This window comes from Streptopelia decaocto (genome assembly GCF_964273445.1).
Source record: "Streptopelia decaocto genome assembly, chromosome: 4".
Classification (NCBI taxonomy): domain Eukaryota; kingdom Metazoa; phylum Chordata; class Aves; order Columbiformes; family Columbidae; genus Streptopelia; species Streptopelia decaocto.
In genome coordinates this window covers 44,821,755-44,841,835 of record NC_138658.1, presented here as the reverse complement: position 1 = coordinate 44,841,835, position 20,081 = coordinate 44,821,755, and the positions used below count along the sequence as shown (strand labels likewise).

Genomic DNA, 20,081 nt, shown 5'->3' with positions numbered 1-20,081 from the left:
CTCCTTCTGTAACATATTACTCTCTTTCTCTCTCTCTCTTATACCTGAGTTTTCCTACCCTTTCTAGCACTCTCTTTCTCTCATTTCCTTTTGAACATATAAGAGAAACATCATCTTAAGCTCTGCTGTTGGATTCTTGCTAAAATTTTTTCTTATAGCTACTAATGGTTGCCAATACATTGCTTGTAGAAGGACTCTTGCTGTTAATGTATTGATAAGTTCTGTGATATCATAAAACACTTTTGCCAAGCCACTATTCACTGTAACTAGTATTCCAACACATACTTTTAGTAAAACTCATAATTGAATTGCAGCCCTGGAGTGTCATTCTTGTCTGTCATTCACTTCACATAACCGCGCAGAATTAACCCAGAGTTAACTCACACCTGGTCTCATCTGTTGAGTCAGGGTGCACATCGGATTCAGAGTTAACTCATCCCTCATCCCATCTGTTGGGACGGGACAACATACTGCTGAAGAAGACTTCAATGTGAATTTTGAACATTGTAACATCTTTGACCTGAGATTTCTGAAGAAACTGCATAAAATCCAGCTGCAACTCCAAAGCAAAAGTGTTCTGCTTTCTCAAATACTGCACCATAATATCATTGGTTAGTAAACTTAGCATAGCCAAAGAAGAAAAATACTAAGCCAGGAAAGTAATTTAAAAATGCTTTAATTTACTCAAAATAATGCAGTTCTTGATGACCATTTACCAAAAAAAAAAAAAAAACCCACAAAAAAACCCACAGAGATCTGATTAACAGTACAAATATAAAATATACATTACAAATGCTTTGCCTTGGATTACCAATCCTTGAACATTCATAAAAAGAAGTGAGAACTGGTATTAGTTCCCAAGTAAAAGAAACCGATTCTATTCTTAACTGCACAATTTGGGCAAATAAGTTTTTCTCCTCCTCCCTTCCCCCTTCAACAGCTCTTCAACCACATACACCTAAACTGCTGGCTCTCTGATGGAAGAAGGAATCCCTGCCTGTGAATGCACACAGTGCTTATAGCCAGGGACCTGATCAGGGCTGTGATCCCTGGGCAGAACACAATTCCAGTCTCCTCTTTGATCTTCCTATTTGGCTCTACACAAAGAGGAACAAAATAATGCTTTCATCCATTAAGTACATATTTTCATGTTGAAACTTTGAAGGCTCGGGTATTTCAAGCTATGATTAATTTGTAAAATAACAGGCAATCTCAAGAAGTGGGAACAGTCTTATCAACTTGTCAGCATACGGGTTCAACTGCTCAGCATCTATAGACATGTTTGGCCTGACAGGAAAAACATTGCTTCCTGTAAACAAAGTTTATCCCAGCAGTTCCCATAGTTACTGAAGATTATGAAGACTTAAGTAGAGGCAATGAATGAATTCTATCTCAGAGAATTAAAGGAAGAAGAAAAAGTAGGGACAGACAATATTTATAAGAGAGCAACTGCAATAAGCAGACTGAAAAATGAAAAAAAAAAAAGAACAACAGTTAAAGAGGAGATACTATGAACTCCTGTTTAAAAGTATAAATTTTATATACAACTGATGTTTGGATAGACTAGAAAAATCTTTAACACTGAAGAAACACAAAAAAGTGGGAACAGGACTTCATGGTCTAAACATTTGCTTCTATAGGCAGAATAACAGTTCCCTAAGGAAAGGCAGAAAAAAGGAGGAATGCCCAAGAAGAAAGTGCAGCAGCAGCAGCAGCATCTGGACTCTGCAAACAGAGCAGATATCTCAACCATGTATTTAATTTTTCTCTAATTTTTATTCTAGCCTCTGCTCAGACAACTTTAAAAGAAAGCAATGCAGGCATCCTGAAGATTGCAAGGGTCGGCAGAAACCAGCATACTGCACGTGTTCTTTGTTACACAAGATACTAGCTGTCAAATTAGAATCATAGAATCATTCAGGTTGGAAAAGACCCTTAAGATCACAGAGTCCAACTGTAAATTTAGTGCTTCAGTCTTCCATTCAGTGCAGCGGGTTTCTGCTTCTTCCTAAGCTGGGTTAAGAAGCAATCTGAAATCTTTTCCTTGAAGTTGGAACATTTCTCTGGAAGGATCTGTAGTAATGCTGTGAGCCTAGAAAAGATAAAACCTTGTTTGTTAGTTGTGGTAGAATCTGGAAGACACTCCAAGATTATGTATTAATTGCTTCCATCAGCCTGCTCAGGGTAATGTTGGCTAACCTGCCCTTATTCTTACATCACCTTTTATATTTTAATGCCAATTATGTAATTATTTAAACTCAAGAAACTTCCAAACAAATGAAGGTTACGTACAAGCACTCAAATACTTCAAGAAATAGCAAGTCAGCTTTACCGTAACCATGGAACTAGATAAGCCATGTGGAGCTTATAAATGAAAGACATAGTTGAAAATCAATATTGATTTTTTTTATTTATTCAGTAAAGCTCTAGATTTATGTTAAAATGCACATTTTCCATATTATTTTTCCCCACATAAAAAGTTTACTGATTGGTGAATTTATATGGGAACTAAAAATAAAATTTACATCATGAAACAGTTCACAAACATGTATTTGTGTTGCTACTCTAGCAGCTGCAGAACATCTAGTCTGTACACCACATACTCTTGCCATAATCGTAAACACGCTAAAGTCTAAAAAAAACCCACAAACAAAAAACCAACCACCAAACCACAACCCACCACATACACACAAAAACACCACAACACATAATGGGGGAGAATCCTTTTCCTTCCATGTCATAGCAATGAAAGAAGCTTTGTAGGGTTCCTCAAAGTTAGGGCTATCTCAGACCAAGTGAGAAGAAACTTAAAAACCAAACTCAGAAGATCCTGCCAAGCACAGCTGTTCTTCTTCCATGTTGAGCACAGCTCTCACTGAGCACTTTACTTCTCAGTCGTACTGTGGGTTAATAGGTTTTGTTGGCCTTTTGCCTTCCAAGTGATTCTTGCTTTGCCTACCTGTTAAAAATGCTTGACCTGTTCCTCGGTGGTTAGCAAAATCCATGGGAGTCAGTGGTGTCCTTTGAGGTGTGTCTGTCTGTAGAAAGGAAAGATATACTATAAGCCCGTATGGTAAGCTTATCTACTGAAATGGTCTGATTACAGATTTTACAATCTAGTCCAGCAGAATGAGTTCTACCAAGCTGCAAAAATCCAAATAGTACTAAAACCGCACAGTTCTAGTGCATACACACCCTCAAAGGAACTGCTTGATACATTAGACTTGAAAAAAATCCCTTCCTCATACACTAGTCCTCCTTTTCAAGGTCCCTCACTCTCCCAAAGCCTTATAATATCTTCCTCTCTACAGGTAGCAGGAATCCCTGTACATCAGAAATCAGGAGAGAGCTAGTAAATGAGATTTTCTGTAGACCAACAGTGGGCATGAATGGAAAGTTCTTCACTTTTCCATGTCTCTACTTACACTGTAACATACCCTGAATGTATGAGTTGTGTTGGGCCTTGAAAACTGATCAATAATAACAGTTCTTTCTCTGAGGGGCCGTTGCTCTGTACTGCCAGCCACTGCACTTGAGACTCTACTATGAACATATCGTCCTCGATGCTGAGAGAATTAAAAGAAGCATTAGGGGAATGCAGTAATTGAATTGGTTTAAAAAACAAAAAACAAAACAAAGAACAATAAAAAAAAAATCACAACACCACACACACACAAAAAAAACCAAACCACACCAAACCTCTTCTGTTGCCATACAAAAAAACACACAGAAGGAGAAAAGAAAAAATATGTTTTCACCAACCAAAAGCACCAATTTAAGGTAATTTAAGAGTACTCATGTTTTTCAAACAGATTTCAGAATGCATTAATTAGTGAATAAAACATTGAAAAGAGCTATTTAAACCCGGAAGCATGTAAGTGCAAGGTTACTATCTGGTTAGTTGTTTTTCAAAACAGATTTTTCTGTTGTCAGAGAAAAGTCTGACATGAAAGTCATCATGATCTGTTTGTGACATGAGTTTTTAAACAGGATTCTCTTGCATTCTAATGGTAGCCCAATGTAACACACATTAGCATGTTAGGACCACGTATTAAATACAGAATCACAGAATCGACTGGGTTGGAAAAGACCTCAGAGATCACCGAGTCCAACCCTTGGTCCAACTCTAGTCCGTTTATTAGATCATGGCACTAAGTGCCATGTCCAATCTCAGTTTAAAAACCTCCAGGGACGGCGAGTCCACCACCTCCCTGGGCAGGCCATTCCAATGCCTGACCACTCTCTCTGTAAAGAATTTCTTTCTAATATCTAGCCTAAATTTCCCCTAATACAAACCAATACAAACCAATACGAACTGTAAAATGGCTCATTTTCAACCACTGACACAGAGCAATTTATTTCCAAACAGCTTGAAGTTCTTCACTAGTACAAAAATGAACACAACTTACAGAGTTCTGTTGCTGTCGAGGTGCTGAAAGATATTGTTCAACAGCCTTTGAGTTTATTGGTGGTAACTTGTTCTGGGTTCTAGATGCACGAGCAGAAGATAAACGATCCGAGCTGGCACCCCTACAGAATTTTAAGAGTTCCTCTTTTAGGAAAAATTAAAGACTTCTTCACTGAAATAAAATGAAATTATTGAGCAGTACGTTTCTTTATAAAGCTCAGCTACAGAAAGTAACAGCACCTAATGTAACGATAGAAAAATAAACCAAATGCCTCTCCTCAAAAAACATAGTTCTGCTTGCTTTCTTTTTCTCTCCAAATTCTAGTATCAATAATAAATCTTGGGCTAGTTCTCAGGTATTTTGCAAAATCCTTCACTGGTGAAATTTCAGTAAAGTTCTGAGGAAAGCAAAGAATAAAATGAAGAAACTCACAATTTAGTCTCCCGAAGGATTTCACCATTGTACATATCAGGAGCTTTTGAGGACAGTTGGTCAGAAGTGAGAGAAGGTAACCTACAATGGCTTGGTAGCTTCCTAGAAGATGCCATCAGTACCCGAGATGATGAGAGAACACTGTTATCAGCAATTCTCCCCAACCTAGTGTGCAGTGAATATGGAGCACTCGAAGCAATGCTAGGCTGTTTATCCTCTTGCTCATTCCTAGGGAAAAAAAGGAAGGAGAATGAGATAGGGAATAAGGATTTAAAAAAAAAAAAAAAAAAGTAAAAGGATGCCTTTTTATAATTGTGAGACATCTTTTATATAATATGAATTATGCTGCACTTGCATTTTGAAAATATCAATGTTGACACCTACTGCATTTTTTCTGCTGTGGCAATATGCCTCTGTTGGAGTGGCTTTGCTTGAATTGTCATCACACCATTCAAATCACTACAGAAGTTGCTGGAGAAACGGTGAACCTAGTAAAAACAACAAATACGCATTAACCTTTACTCTTTTTGAAGGAAGACCTCAAAAAGCCCATAGTTAGGAGATATTTTACCTGCTTCTTAGAAAAGTTTCTGTTAAGATAGTTCAGTAGAATTCCCAGTAGTAGATGGGATATGTTGTTTTGTTTATTTTAAACAGATTCTTACAAACAGACCTTGAGTAATTTAGTTACTCAATTTGTGTTGTAAGTTTCAGTTGAAGATGGAGTTTGATTCTCCCAAGTTTCCATTTTCCCGCAGCACAGTCCAGCCCAAGGACACAGAGTCTGGGTGTTACTTATTTAAGCATTTTACTTCATCTGGCCACTGGGACCACTACAGCCAAGCGTGCCAGCAGGGAACACCAAGACTTCTGTACTCTCTTTCCTGTTTCTTATCTACCTATCAAGCATGGGAAAAGAACAGACAAAGCAGAACAAAGTTGTTTGAACTGAATAGAGAGACAGGGTAGGAAAAACAAAACAAAAACACTAAAACACACAAAACACAGAAGTAGTGGCTGGCAAAGAAAAAAAAACCACAAACATGCAAAACAGGAGCTGGGGACAGACAGAGAAGGCATCAAGTGGAACAAAAAAAGGCATTTTATCAATACAAACACAAGCTTCCACAAAGACAGGTAAGGTCTCATGCCAGCACATGGGTGGATGTACAGCTGAGTCCCCTTTTGCAAGAGGCAAAGGAGATGAAAATGAATGAGAGTCTGAAACTCACAGGGTTGTGAGCAAAGCCCTTTAAGTTGCAACTTCATATCCCTACAGTCCAGGGAAGAGCCTCATTTGTTTTCTTAATTTTACCAAGAGAAAATGAGTGGACCACAATAAAAGCAGCATTATTTTCTAAGGATGAAATACAGTTTAACAAATGGGTTTTCAGCAATATCTTAGTGGTAAATGGCACCTTTAAGAACCACCAAAAAACAAGTTATAGTAAACAAGAAATGCACATTTAATGAACCTTCATTTTAAATGAGATTACTTTAAGTATATCTAATTGGTTTAAAAAAAAAAAAAAAAAAAAAAAGGAAGAAAAAATAAACAAAACCCTTTTCTAGCTTCAACCAGAACTGTCCAAAGTTAACAGAAAAATGAACACCATTTGACAGAAAGTTATTTTTACCTGCGAGGAAACAGAATGAGACCCAAAAGATACACTTCGTGCTTCAGAACCTCTGGAAAGAGGAACGATCCCAGCATCTGCCTTAATACGAATGACTGGCAAATGTGGCAGCTTTGCTGTAACAGCTTTCAGTTTCTCAACCTGTTTGTCACCCTCTGCACAATAGGGGAAAACAAAAGTTCCGGAAATAACTTGCTTTTTGTACATTTACCAGCCGTCTTTTGTTGAGATTCAAAAAATATTACACAGCATAGTAAATAAAGACTTTCATATAGTTTTAAGGTTACACGGTATTTAAAAATCTACCATAAATTATGTTTTTCTGAAAGCATTTCCCATTTGTTTCTGCTTTCTCTGACACTGATGAACAAGGCAGTCCATACAAGTTAAGTTGGAGATGGTTTAAACAAATCCTGCTAAGACTTTCTGAATGTTACCTGAAATTTCCCAGAGTTTCTTTTGAAGCAGGAGAAAGAAAAAAACAAAAAAACCCCAAACAATGACAACAAAACAACAAACAAAAAAACCCACACCACACACAGATGAAGAGAAAAAAGAGTCTGTTGGCTCTATCCTCGGCTGACAGCAGCTACACACTGTTCCATTTTGGGTATATACTACAATCTTATGTCTATCAGAAACGCAAATTCTTTTGCATTCCTAGTCAAAATACTTTGGTTAACTACCTATTTGTCATAAGCTGACGACCTTCACAAAGATAAAAGAGCATGCCTATCACAAAACTGCTAAGCTATCCTCCCAAATGTTGAGCTAAACAACCCACCTGTGCTGTGAAAAAGCCCTTTTATATTTCATTAACACCTGAAATTTTAAGTTCTGATGCTGCAAGTATTTTGAGAAATGTTGCCATTTCTTACTTTGTTGTAGACTTATATTTGAGGTTGGCTGTACCTTAAATTTTGGTAGTTTCTAAAACTGGACCCCAAGTATACTTCTGTTACTCTCCTTTCAAAATACATTAAAAGAAGAACTGAAATTTCCCTCTGCCTCCAAAGAAAATACATGCACACTAAATAGAATTTCCCTTCTAGTTAATTTTCCCACCTTTTGCTTTTGCTCACTGTAATCTGTCAGAATACCAAAACATAAAATAAAACTGCATACATCACCATTTCTTCATCCTATATTAAACTCATGAACTCCTGCACTGTCAGCAAGGCTGTTTATCTCACTTTAACAATTTGACTGCCTAAGGGTTGTTTTAATTAACAAAGCTCAGACAATGAGAACTAGGAGACTCTGATGCCTAGGCTGCAGATTCAGATCACGTCAGTGATCCCCTGCTAACAGCATCAATTTTTTGCATCCCAAGCCAGTGAATAATATTTTTTTTAAATGCTCTCCTGCAATTAAGTTCTTCCTTTCTTCCTTTTTTTTTTCTCCCTGAAAAATAATAGCAATGTTTCTAGTTTAGGTGCAGGGGGTTGTGTGTGCACATGGCAAGGCATTACATATCTGCGTATCTACTGACCTGGCTATTGTTAAAATAACCAGATTTCCCAAGGTATAAATTAAAAAAAAATAGGCAAAAAAACACACCCACACCCACAAACCTTTCCTGAGTTAGATTCAATAAATACTATATCAAAAAAAACAAATACCTGTGATATTAGTTTCCCAATTTTTTTTAATCAGTTCCTCCAATATTCCAATTACATTGCTCCAGATACGATCAAATACTTCAGAGGCCACAGCATCTTTGATACAGGCATTGGGAGAAACAGGGGGAATGCCACGCTTACTCCTCTTCTCAGCGAGATGCCTTTTCTTTTGTTCCCAACTCTCATCATCACTACTAAAGGAAGCAAACTCAAATGAATTCCCATGGCTTTTGACTTTTTTTTTCCCCCTTTCTAACACATCAAATAAATAGAAACATACATATGGAAGAAAAGTCAGAGGTAGATCCCCAAAAAATTCAAATTCAAACACATGGAGTACCTATGGGAACAGAACCTATCAAATACATATAATGATATTTTTTTTTCTTCTGCTTACTGGTAAAAAGTTAAATGTCCAGTCAGGGCATTCTAACAGAAGGATCTGCAGCTCTAGAAGGAAAAACTTTATACGAGACACTTAATCATTTGAGACTAAATCCTATGCTTTGCTTTTTACCATAACATAAATATTTTCTGTTGCATTTGGCAGGACGGCTATCACACAGAACATTTTTTTTAAATCACGTCCTGTGTACCTGCATACATCTGCAAAACTTCACCACTGATCAATGACAACTTTAAAGGATTTCTGCAGCCTGACAAGAATAGCAGTCTTATGCTCACCTCCTTCTCTTCCACTGCTGTGTGGACAATTACTTCTTCCCTGTCCCCCCATCCTCCCTTCCTAACTAGGGAAGCACAGTGTGGCAACATTTCCTAATTTGGACTTCTAAAACACTCATTAAGAAAGATTTAACCCCCCACTCTTTTTTTTTTTTTTTTTTAATGCCATGATATTTCCTTCTAAGGAAACACAATTTTTTTGAGATTTCAAGCATGATCCCAAATTCTCACTGGTTTCTACTATCTCCCCTTTCTCTTCTTTGACTTCTTCCTCAAAGTGAACTGCAAACTTCTTAACTATAACTGACACTTGGCTGAATGGTATAACTCACAAAACGACCCATGTTTTTTCATATCAGGGTTTGTAGCTCCTAATGTTTCACTTATCAAGAGTAAGATATTTCAGAATCAAATCCTGAGAAGGAAATAAGAAACAACATATCAAGGAGGCACAAAGTCAAGTCCTCCAAAATGAAGTTTGCTTACTTAGCAAAATAAAGTGATAATTCACTCCTAAAAGGATTCTTAATCCTGAAATCCTTTCTCAAATGGTAGGCACCCAGGCCCCCTCTTTCAAAAACAGGACTGAAAGGGTCAACCTGGGTCTCAGTCGGGTTTCTCAGTTTTTCAGAACAACCATGACTTTTTCCTGTAAGGGCATCAAGCTTTAGCACAAAAAGTCATGCTTTGTGCTCTACAAAACTTTCCCCCTCGTAGAGGTCTTTTAGCAAACACCACATTATGGTCTTTATTCTACTTAGTAGCTCAGTTGCTGAAACATTCAACTGGGCCATGGGAAACCTAGGTTGCATTTTCTGAAAGACCACTGCATTACTGCTGTTACTCATGAGAGTGCAGGTTGTACCCTGCACCTCTCGTCACAAAGCTGCTATACACCACAGAAAAAGCATTTAAGATTTAATAGGATAGCCAGTGAGAGCACATACAGTGTAATGATCCTAAACAACCTTGTTGCCAAGGCACTCACCTGGGAAGAAGGGATTCCTTCATCCCACTCTCTGTCTCAAAATTAAATATTTATTCTATTGAATGTCCATGCACAAAAACACCTCAAAACAACTAGTGGTTAAGACACATTCCTCTGACATGGGAGATGTGAGTTTTGAACCACTAGAAAGACAACATACCCAATCTTCCACATGCCCAGTGAGCGCTCTGACCACTGTGCTACTGAATACAGGGACAGAAGAAACTCTATTTTACAAAAGAGAAACACAGTCTGTGAACACTGACTGGGCTCACTGATATTTTTTCATTATTTTCTTCAAAAATACACATATCTGTTATTTACAGCTCCTTGTTGTCAAAGGCAAGATATTCTTCTATTTTTCCATCCACATCATAGATTTCTTCTTCCAGGAATGAATACGTGGATAAGCCAGGGGCAGAAATCCTAGGGGAACTTGAATCTAGTGATTTATGTATTGGAGATGCTGTTGGGATCAGCTTAGAGCCTGAAATGCAGAGCCTGAAAAAAACATAAACACAATGAGAACTAAATATTCAAAGAAAGAAGAAAGTGCATATTTAATTATACTGAAATGATTCAGTAATACAAAAGTAATATTTGCACATATTTCTGAAGAGGAAGACCAAAAAGAAAGCTTTAAAAACAAAACAACGTACTCTTTTATGTTACTAGTACATTCATGGAGGCCAGGTAAGCACTTAGTATCCACAGAATCACTTCTGCTCTGAAAATGCTGAAAGCCTTCATCCTTTGGCAACAGGAGCTGCTTCCCTAGAACCCTGAATAAAAAGGAGAGAGTGAGTGAGATGTTAGATGGAAATCCACTCTGTATGCAAATATCAAGAATATAAATACCTACAAGCAGTAGGTGATGCAAAAGCACACCTTACATTTGCTTTGAAAATGCAATTTATGGAGGGGCCAGGGCCTTGCGTAATGCATTAACATTGCCTGGTATGTAAGTCATTAAAGGCAATTTATGTAACATGAGATTCTAGCTTATAATTTTTAGGAGCAAACAGTCAAACTCGTTAGATTATTCTAAAGGCAGGTAAACACACTTCCTTTCTTATCAAAACTCAGTAAGAATGTTTAAAAATGGATGCAGAAGACAAATAACATCTGCTATGACTTCACTTATCCAGCCCCAGTATCTATCAATGTGAACAGAAGTCCTAAGCCAAAATGTTTAAAAGGATAGTTGAGACGAGAATTAAAGTTCAGAAAAATGCACAAAATCCAACATGCATAATGCTCAGAGGCAGAGAGAAGAGGTAAAATCTATTTAAATGCACACAAAATTACTCAATAAAATAATTTCAGAACACAGTACAGGTAAATAATAATCACTAACTGAACTGTGTTTCACAGGAATTCACAAGGAATCTTGAATTTGCCCATCATGGCTGTAATGCAAGCAGCAACATTCACATTCACCTCAACACATTTTCTTGAGACTACCTTTCACAAAACAGCACTTCATGCCACATGAAACTCTAAGCAACAGCCTTTTTTACTTTTATTCTGTAAGCCGAGAAAAAAAATCCTCTCTTTAAATAGATCTGATGTTTCTCTTATGGATGACGGTTCTCAAGTATATTTATTCCCACATGCTGATCTAAGCATTCATATATTGACATAGCTGGTTTACAAATTAAAAGGACAGTGAGCTCTTTGAAGCACAACTCTCAGCAATAAATCTGTTATCCCAGAAGCTATTCTTTTGAGTAACTAGTCAGTACAAACTGAGTTTCAAGGTTTAAGCTTAATAATGAAAATAGCTTTTTTTTTTCTTCTTTCTAAACCACAGGACGTAGCACATCCCTTCGTGCCAAATGACACCAAGCACCCAGATTTCTTCAGTTCACTTTCAACCTCCTGGGCTTGGTTGGTATTGCCAGCACTAGATTTGAATTAAAAAAAAAAAAAAAATCATAAGTACAGGGAATCACTTACTTAAAAAAAAAAAAAAAATCCACCTAGTGAAAGTACTCTGAAAATATAGTGAAATTATTTAATATTTTGAATGAATTACACAGCACAAAAACCTGCCTCCATTTTATGTATGTTCTATTAACTGTTGTAGGATTTTAAAAGGGCAAAGTATGGCTTAATATTAATGAAAATCGTCTCATTTATTTAACAATTCTCTCTTGTTCCAGAGAAAGCATGACAAGCTTTGTTAGTTGATTTTATCTTATATTTACTAGTAACAAACCTGTGCAAATTATCTAAAAGCACTAAAAGCATGCCACAGTTATTGACAGTGTTCATTTTAACGGTGTTACCAAACAACTGACTAGAAAATAAGACACATGTGGATCTATGTTCAGAACAGCTTATTAGAGTCCCTGCATCTCACTAAGAATGACATGCCATCATTCACGAAGGCAGGACAGCACAGCGCAGTGCAATGCTGACTACTGTCCCCTTCCTTATCAGAAGCAGTTATGAGGCTGCCTAGACGTTTCACACATCTATGCAAAACAATTCTGATTCATCATGCATGCATCCTCCTTCCTATCTGTTCAACTAGTTATTGCCATATTAGTATCACACATCATTTTACATTGATGTAAATGCACAGCCCATGAAGACTGTGCAATGTATGTGAAGCATGTGGTTGCCTTCCTTTTTCATTGATTTTCCTAAAAAGAAACAACAGAGTTAACACCAACTTTCTTGGAATTTCACAGTATGGCTTCACTTGCAAAAAAAAAAAAAAAAAAAAAACCACAAGCAAACAAACAAAAAACAAAACAAACAGAAAAACAACAAAAAAAATATTTCTTTAAAAGCTGTATTCTTTATTTAGAAAAAGTCGTTATGAAAATGGTGCAGTATTATATTGTCAATACATTCTGCCAAAATATCTTTGTCTCCACTCATCGTATTAAGCAAAATAAAAAGCATTAGCTGCTAGTACACCACCACCCAGACTTACTGCACAACTACGGCATAACTCACTCCCAGGGATCCAGATTTGAATGCAAGTGTTACTGATACCACATATCAAGAGCACTTCACACAAGGGTACCTCAAAAAATCAAATTAGAGTGATAACTGGTTAAAACTAGTACCAGCAAGACATTTCCTTACCTTAGATGAGGAAATTGTTCAACCCAGTCTGCACATTCTGCCTGCAGGCTCTGAGTTTGAGGGGTCACTTTTCCTTCAAACAGCATTTCATCAATCTCCCAAAATAACTGGCGCACTCTCTGTGTGTTGGCTTCATCAAATTCCTATATATTATAAAAATAATAGTCGTTAGCAAATATGCATATATATTTATAATAAAACCCATAATATTTAAAGAACAGGACAACTTGGATAGATTAGGCTGACGATCTCTGAATGTATCTTCAAACAACCTTCTTTGGAGATGCAAATTTTACGCTGCAGTGCAAAATCAAAAACCTAGGTAGCTGGCCTCAGCAGGGTGATTTAGCAAAAAGGAACTAGCTGCCTAGGACCAGTCCAGAGACACCACCAGTTATAAGGTGTCTGGACTCCTGGCTCCACCCCTGCTCCAACATGGAGTGAAGCACACACGCTGCACCTCTAGGACTCACAACACAAAAGTCTCCTGCTTTTTTTGAGCAGCTTTTTTCGTTCTTGAGTAAAATGGCTAAGAAGGTAAAGAGGCACCTTCCTTCAGCATGACAAGCTGGTGGTTAGGAAACAGCTGTCAGTGTGAGAAATGGCCTTCCATACCTCTCCACTGAAGGTACAACCCAGACCAACCAGAAACAGGCAAGTGCAGGAACATATGATGGTAGCAGGGAAGAGCCTGACTTCATCCAGTGGTGTGGAAACAAGCACACGGCTGAGGGTTCCTCGGCTGGGGCACCGTTCATAGTGACATTTGGCCACTTACATTAGATACCGAAACACAGAAAAAATTAACAGTACTCAAGGCTCAGATCATATCTGTTCACTTCCAGCCAAGTGCCCCACCCACTTCAGGCTGTGAAAGGAATCTCACTGAAAAGGAATAGGAAAATGACCAGGTTTTTCTAAGATCCAGGGTGAGACTTTCTCCTGGAGAGCTGGAAATAACAGATAGGGTCAGTACCCTGAAGATTAGGATATTATGCAAAAAGTATGGCAGAACTACCATCATGGGTGGCTTTTTTTAAATGAAAGTGGCAGTGACCACAATGCTTTTGGATTTATTCAACGCTGCAGCCTGCAGCAGGTGTGCCTCCAAGGTCAGCCTTCATAACAGGTTTAACCTCCCTCTGCATCATCTACAAAACAGAACTGAGCTAAGGTAAGAGCTAAATATTTACTCAGACTGGAACATTTACATGCATGCTCATGAATGTACTTTATGGTTCAAAACACTGAGAATAGTTCAATTTAGACACTGCCTGCATTATGCAGTATTTGAAAACACGTATTTTATCACTCTCTTGGACTCAGAAACTTAAGCCTACCCTCTTTGGTAAACAGGTTTGTTTTCCCCAGATTTATTCTTTTCATATTTTTATTTCATTTTTTTTGTTACATATCAGTTGCACCAACTTGCAAACAGAACTATTTTTTAAATATTCAATTAATATACCTAATCATTAGGCTATAATGAATGAAAGTGGTTAACTTCCCCTACAGAACATACGCTGCATGTGCATTTTCTGTAAAAATTAATCTATTTTACAATATTTAGATAAAATGTGCTATAAAAGTTTCTGTGACATACATCATCCCTCCAGGAGTCAACTGAACTTCTTTCAGTAGACAAACCAGTAGTACAGCTGTTTATTCCAGACCAAGAATTATTCAACTCCGTGGGTGTTGTATGACCACTAGATGAAAGCGTTTCACTGTTAAGAGAAATTAAAATTAAGAACAGAATAGTATTCTGTATAAACATTTTTAAAATAATGCAACTGATCACATAAATGGACAGTGATACATATTCCTGTCAGATGCAAGATTTTCAGAACATGCTGTTACAGTCTATGTGAAGAGTTGCAAGTGTATGTTTTTAAGTAGAGTGCAGTGAGTGCATGCTACTTTTTGTACTATTTATTGCCTCAAAGGCAATTGCTTTTACGGCATTACACTTTTATGTGTATGTATGTGTGTCATTGCAACTGTAAGGGCACTCTAGAACATGCATATATATTCAGATACATATCTACACATATATACCCACAGACGTACCAAGCATTTTCACCCCTAATAATTTTGTTTTCTCCAGTTCAGCTAATGGACACATCAAAACTATACACTAAAGATAACATAAGCCTTCTTTAAGTCTATTAGAAGCTATCACAAGAAAATTATGCAAAACTGAGCACAACATTTCCACAAATGTTTTAAATAGCATTGCATTACATATCTGTACACAATGTTTTTTATGCTGTTAGACTTGGTGCACTTTAAACCTTCCAGCTCTCAGAAAGCTCTATCTGGTCCCTGCCAGCTACCACTCACCCTGGGATCCAGTGAAAGCAGGGGCAGTCAGGTGGGCAGGCCAGGCAAATCCTAACCAGCACCAATTGGAATGAAACTTCTTGAAAATTAACATAACTGCAACGCTAGTGAGCATTATTTGCATTTAACCACAAAGTCTGACTTCCCTTTCAGACTCAATCACTGCCCTTCACTATACTTTAAAAATACAGAAATCCATAACACAAACCAGGAATAAAGTTCAAACCCTCTAAACATCGGGTTAGTTTCATTTATATCCTGCATTATATCCTGAAATAGTTGTCATCCATGAAAATTACCAGAAGCATGAAAATAAATACCAATCTTGAAATACCTACTTAAGCCAAGAGTTCATTAATGCAATACTATTTCAGAAATAAATGCATACCAAGTATAATTGTTGATGGCTTCCTGCACATTTCTCTCAAAAAGTACTGGAAGAGACTCTCCACTTTTTCCTGAGAGACATTGATTTGTAGAACCTCTGGACAGTCCCTTCCTAAAAACACAGAAACACATCATTTCATAATATTAAATAAGGTTAACTCACACCTCCACTGGAGAAAAAAAAAATAGCAACTCTGTTGAATTTTCCAATCCTATCCACTAACACAAACATTTGCTTGAAACAAACTACCTTGTTTTAAAGTAGTTTTTATTTGCAGAAGTATTTTTCAGAAAAATGTGCATTTGAGACTTATTTTACTCCAGAGGCATTCTAATTCAATTTTGCACTTTGAAATTTGCATGAAGTCCACAAATGCAGCAGCACTTCACTATTGCAGGACCAGAGCAAAGGCACAAACCACTAATAGTCCACACAGTAGTTCTGTGTTTCTGTTCATTCATTAACATAGAGCCCATTTTCTCAGACATGTCTCCACATAAAAAGAAGTTGCAGACATGGTGTCAAGCAAACAGTGGCCTCTACTAAAACCATGAACTCTCAACTTGGTTGCTTTAAGTGAACAGAGATATTAGTACATCAGGAATCATGGGCATATTCTCAATACATTTAGAGGCCACGAAGCATTTGTTCCTTCAGCATCAAAGACTCCTTAACACTGTATTAAAAACCAGGCCACAAACTTTCCAGCATATGAGATGCTAGAACTTTTTTTTTTAGTTCTCCGAATACCTGAACACATGCTCAAACTTTAAAGCCATGTCTTACAAACAACACAGATGAATATTAAAACAGAGTAAAGCAGAATAATGCCTGCACTTTTACTGCTAGCCTTAAAATAATACCTTTTAATGATAGAAGAATTATTGTTGGTTTGGGTTTTTTTTTTTTAAACTGAAACTGTTTGTAACCATATATTTTCATAATCTCACTAAATTCTGTCATTAATATGTTAAACCCACCCCTTCAGAATATATTCAAATGTGTCAAAGTGTTCCTCAGAAACACCTTTAGAGCAACAGGTTATTTAATCTGTGGAAGTTCCTGTTTTCATCTCATAAAATCCTCAGGTCATAACCATGAATAACATCAGAGTACATTTGTGAATTATTAACTGTAAGGAAACAGCTGAGAGTTCAAGCATTTCCTGGATTTCTTTAGCCAAGAACTGTAGATTGGCCCTGCAACAGTTACGATTCAGATATGTCTTGCCCTTGCACAGATTACAAAAACGCACATGTCAAAGCCTAACTCCCCACTCAAACAGACCACATCACATGTGCTACTCCTATGCCTTGGCTAAAAAGTCACCAAACCCACAAGTTTGAACTTCTCATCAAGAAAGACCTTGAATGGCAAATTCTTGGAGTCTGGGACAACAGCACTAGAAAGCATCTCTGTGTGTTTGCCCTAAACTTCCTCCCTCTTCCCTAGGTACCTGCTTTTGGCCACTGTCAGAACCAAGAGGTCCTATGAAATAAGACACAGTCCTTCATTTTGTCATGACACCAAGACCTATCTTCCAAGCAACAGCAGTGAGCTCACAGTCCATTTTCTACATGGAAAATCAGCTCCTTCTGTTCACGTACATGCCTCTCTGTCATTCCATTTGCCCTGTTATTGCCCAGGCAATCTTATAACGTCTTTAGTATTTTTCTTCATAGCTGTCCCTTGTCTTTGGTATTGTTACACAGCTTAATATCACCACTTCTCAGTTCACTGCTCACCCCTTTACCTGGTCAACTTGCTTGAACTGCTCGAGACAGAACCCTATGAATCACCACTGGAGTAAGAAACCATTTACTGCTACCTTTTGTTTCCCATTGCAGTGATTTCCCTGTGCAAGAAACCTTTGCTTTTAGATTCCAGATGTTCCATTTACTTGACAGACTTCTGGCAATCTGAGCTGACTACACCGATTGGATCCCCTGTATCTATAAGGCTTTCCAACTTCTTAAAAAACTCCAGATAGGGTGGGTTTGGTTTTTTTTTGGTGGCTTTGAGGGAAATCTGAACCTACAAACATGAAAAAACCTGAAATACCACCAATAAAGTTTCACAGACTGTCTCTGCAACAGAGCATATCCATCATACTTAATGGTGTGAGATGTAGCAAAAAAAGAGTTTCTGCCACATCATTCCACTGCATGCCATGGTCTGACTCTTCCTTGCTCTTCGGACCTCATGCCATCAGAAGATGAGCCAGAAAACGATTGCCATAAAACAAAACGGAAGGAAAATCACCCCCCAGCACATCCACAGCACATCTCCCTACCGCTGGCAAGCAAACGCCAGGGACTGCAGCAGCCAGCTCCCGGCTGCTCTCCAGCTCTAACCGAACTCTCTGCAATCGCAGGCATTAAAATGATGACGGTACAAAATAATAACGCTGTCTGCCTACTCCCGCCAGCGCTTCAGCCGCCCAGGAGGGTTTAGCAGGCCGGCCCCGGCCACCCCCGGGCTGCACGCTGCAGCCCCCCACAACCAGGTAAGAACCGGGGTGCAGCCCCCCGGCCCTGCCGCCCGCACTCACCCCACGACGAGGAGCCCCCGGCCGCCGCAGCAGCCGCCTGCCGGGCCGGCGCCCCGCGCACAGGAGGGCGGCGCGAAGGGGCGGGGGCGGCGCGGCCGGAGCCCCTGGGCGGCCCCTGGCCGGGGTCCGGGTCGCTTCAGGGTGGCGAGGAGGCGGCGGCCCCGCAGCGCCGGCTCCGCAGCGCCCGCCCCGCAGCGCCGCGCCTCGATCCCCCCGCCCCGCGGGTGGGCAGCGCCGGGGTGGCTCCGCAATGGGTCTCCCCGCCACGCCCCAGGGCAAGCGCTGGGCTCCCGGCCCAAACGGGTGCCCGCGAAATAAATCGGCCCTACGTCCGCAGCCTGAATGGGGGGGCTGCGCATCTCTCTGGCCTCTCGCCTCCGAACACGCAGCCCAAAAAAGGCTCAATTTAGGGCCCTTGTGCCCAGAGGGGTTCTCCCTTGCCTTTATAGATGGTAAAGAAGTTCTGTTGTGCTCTACAACTGAGTAAGACTTTTCCATGTTAATTGAGTTCGCCTCTGAACTATCCCTGTGCAAATCATTGATCTCGTGGAGCACAGGTGACAGGGCGGAGTCTAGGCTGTCAACTGCAGATTTATACTAGACCATCCATGTCTACCTCCACTATATAAATTCTGGTGTCTATGTATTTTTGTGAAAGGGTCTCTCAAAGGGAGAAGTATATTTTCCATAAGCAAAAAGAAAATAAGTATTCTTACTGGGAAAGAGGAAGAAGGGCAACATTAAAATGCTGAAAATTAAGACTGAAAAAGTGTGGCATATGAAACCTCTCATTACAGGAAAACAAAGAGCAGCATTTGTATGGTATTTCAAGTTTCACAACCAAACAAAATACAAAGAACTCTTGCCAAACACAGCTTTAAAGAAAAAATATATATATATATAGATATATATTTTTTTTTCTGATCCAGTAAAATATTAAGAAAGATTTTACTTTCATGTTGTAACAACTCTCCTTGTCCTTAGCAATCATTCTTCTGTAAGAGTAGGTTTGTCCAAAACCTCCAACGCACACATTAAAAAACATAGTTCTTTGTCAAGCTACATGTATCCAACAAGCAGATTAAGATCTAAAATAGCCGAGTTACGTTCAGGTTTAGAAAATGCAGTTTTAACTTTAAATCACTGCACATATATATGTTTTATGAACAGAATACTGTAAGTCCCCAAGAACTACAACTGCGCTTCCAAGAATATTTAGAACATGAAACAAAATATTTCTTGAACCCTGTCAAATATTTTCTACATTTTATTTCAACTAGATATAATGAAACTGTGTTTTGAGTGAAGGGAACTAAACACTGTAGCACTATGCAGGCTCTAAAGAGATTTCACCATCATCTAGCTTTTGGTCGCTTCTGTCCTAAAGAACTACCCACACATGTACATAAGTAATCTTTAAGAGTATTTTACTATTTTTTTTTCTATCTTCTAATCTGCTAGAACAAATTAGAAGAAAGGCAACACACTGCGTAACAAAGGGCCAAGACCACATGCCCCTGCATAAAGTCGAAGCAGGCAAGCTTTGCAGCAGAGATTTACACCATCAGTCCAGGGACAACATGTATTTGCATACTTCTCTTGTTCGCATGTACAAGCAGCAGAGGATGGCAAGCAAAAATGCAGACACAAAGTTATCAATAACTTTTTTTTAAAAATCTTTGTGTTGAGAGTAACAGTTATGGATGTCACATAACTGATTATCCTACAAAATCACTACCACAAGGAAGACTGACATCCACAGCAACTGTCCATGCCCCAGCTGATTGCTGTGGTCACCTCAGCTTCCACCCACTTCAACATGCCTTACAACTCAACACTTAAAAATGTTAAAAGAAAAAATTAAAACCAAACAAACAAAAACAAAATACAAAAACCAAACCAACCAACCAAACAAACAAAAAACA

The 20,081-nt window shown here is 38.6% G+C and overlaps 1 protein-coding gene across 2 annotated transcripts; it reads right to left on the bottom strand.

The window, feature by feature from the left end:
* Window positions 1-722: 722 nt before the first annotated feature.
* On the bottom strand, window positions 723-18,364 carry FAM149A (family with sequence similarity 149 member A). 2 transcript variants are annotated; one of them, XM_082050494.1, is made up of 14 exons: window positions 18,157-18,364; window positions 15,606-15,716; window positions 14,478-14,601; window positions 12,875-13,017; window positions 10,432-10,554; window positions 10,097-10,273; window positions 8,101-8,294; window positions 6,479-6,633; window positions 5,226-5,329; window positions 4,842-5,069; window positions 4,410-4,530; window positions 3,426-3,566; window positions 2,960-3,038; window positions 723-2,092 (listed from the first exon to the last, which is right to left on the bottom strand). In XM_082050494.1, the coding sequence occupies exons 4-14, from the start codon at window positions 12,958-12,960 to the stop codon at window positions 2,019-2,021; spliced, it is 1,482 nt and encodes a 493-aa protein (XP_081906620.1). In that variant the 5' UTR covers window positions 12,961-13,017; window positions 14,478-14,601; window positions 15,606-15,716; window positions 18,157-18,364; the 3' UTR covers window positions 723-2,018. The 2 variants fall into 2 exon arrangements, with proteins under 2 accessions (XP_081906620.1, XP_081906621.1); XM_082050495.1 differs by having other exon boundaries at window positions 3,438-3,566.
* Between the last annotated feature and the right edge of the window lie 1,717 nt (window positions 18,365-20,081).

Coding starts and splice junctions, on each gene's coding strand:
- FAM149A (XM_082050494.1), bottom strand. CDS start 12,960: ATGCTGTTTGAAGGAAAAGTGACCCCTCAAACTCAGAGCCTGCAGGCA. Junction 10,555..12,874: donor GAACAATTTCCTCATCTAAG/GTAAGGAAATGT, acceptor CTTTTTATTCAG/GGTTCTAGGGAAGCAGCTCC. Junction 2,093..2,959: donor AGGTCAAGCATTTTTAACAG/GTAGGCAAAGCA, acceptor TATCTTTTCTAG/GCTCACAGCATTACTACAGA.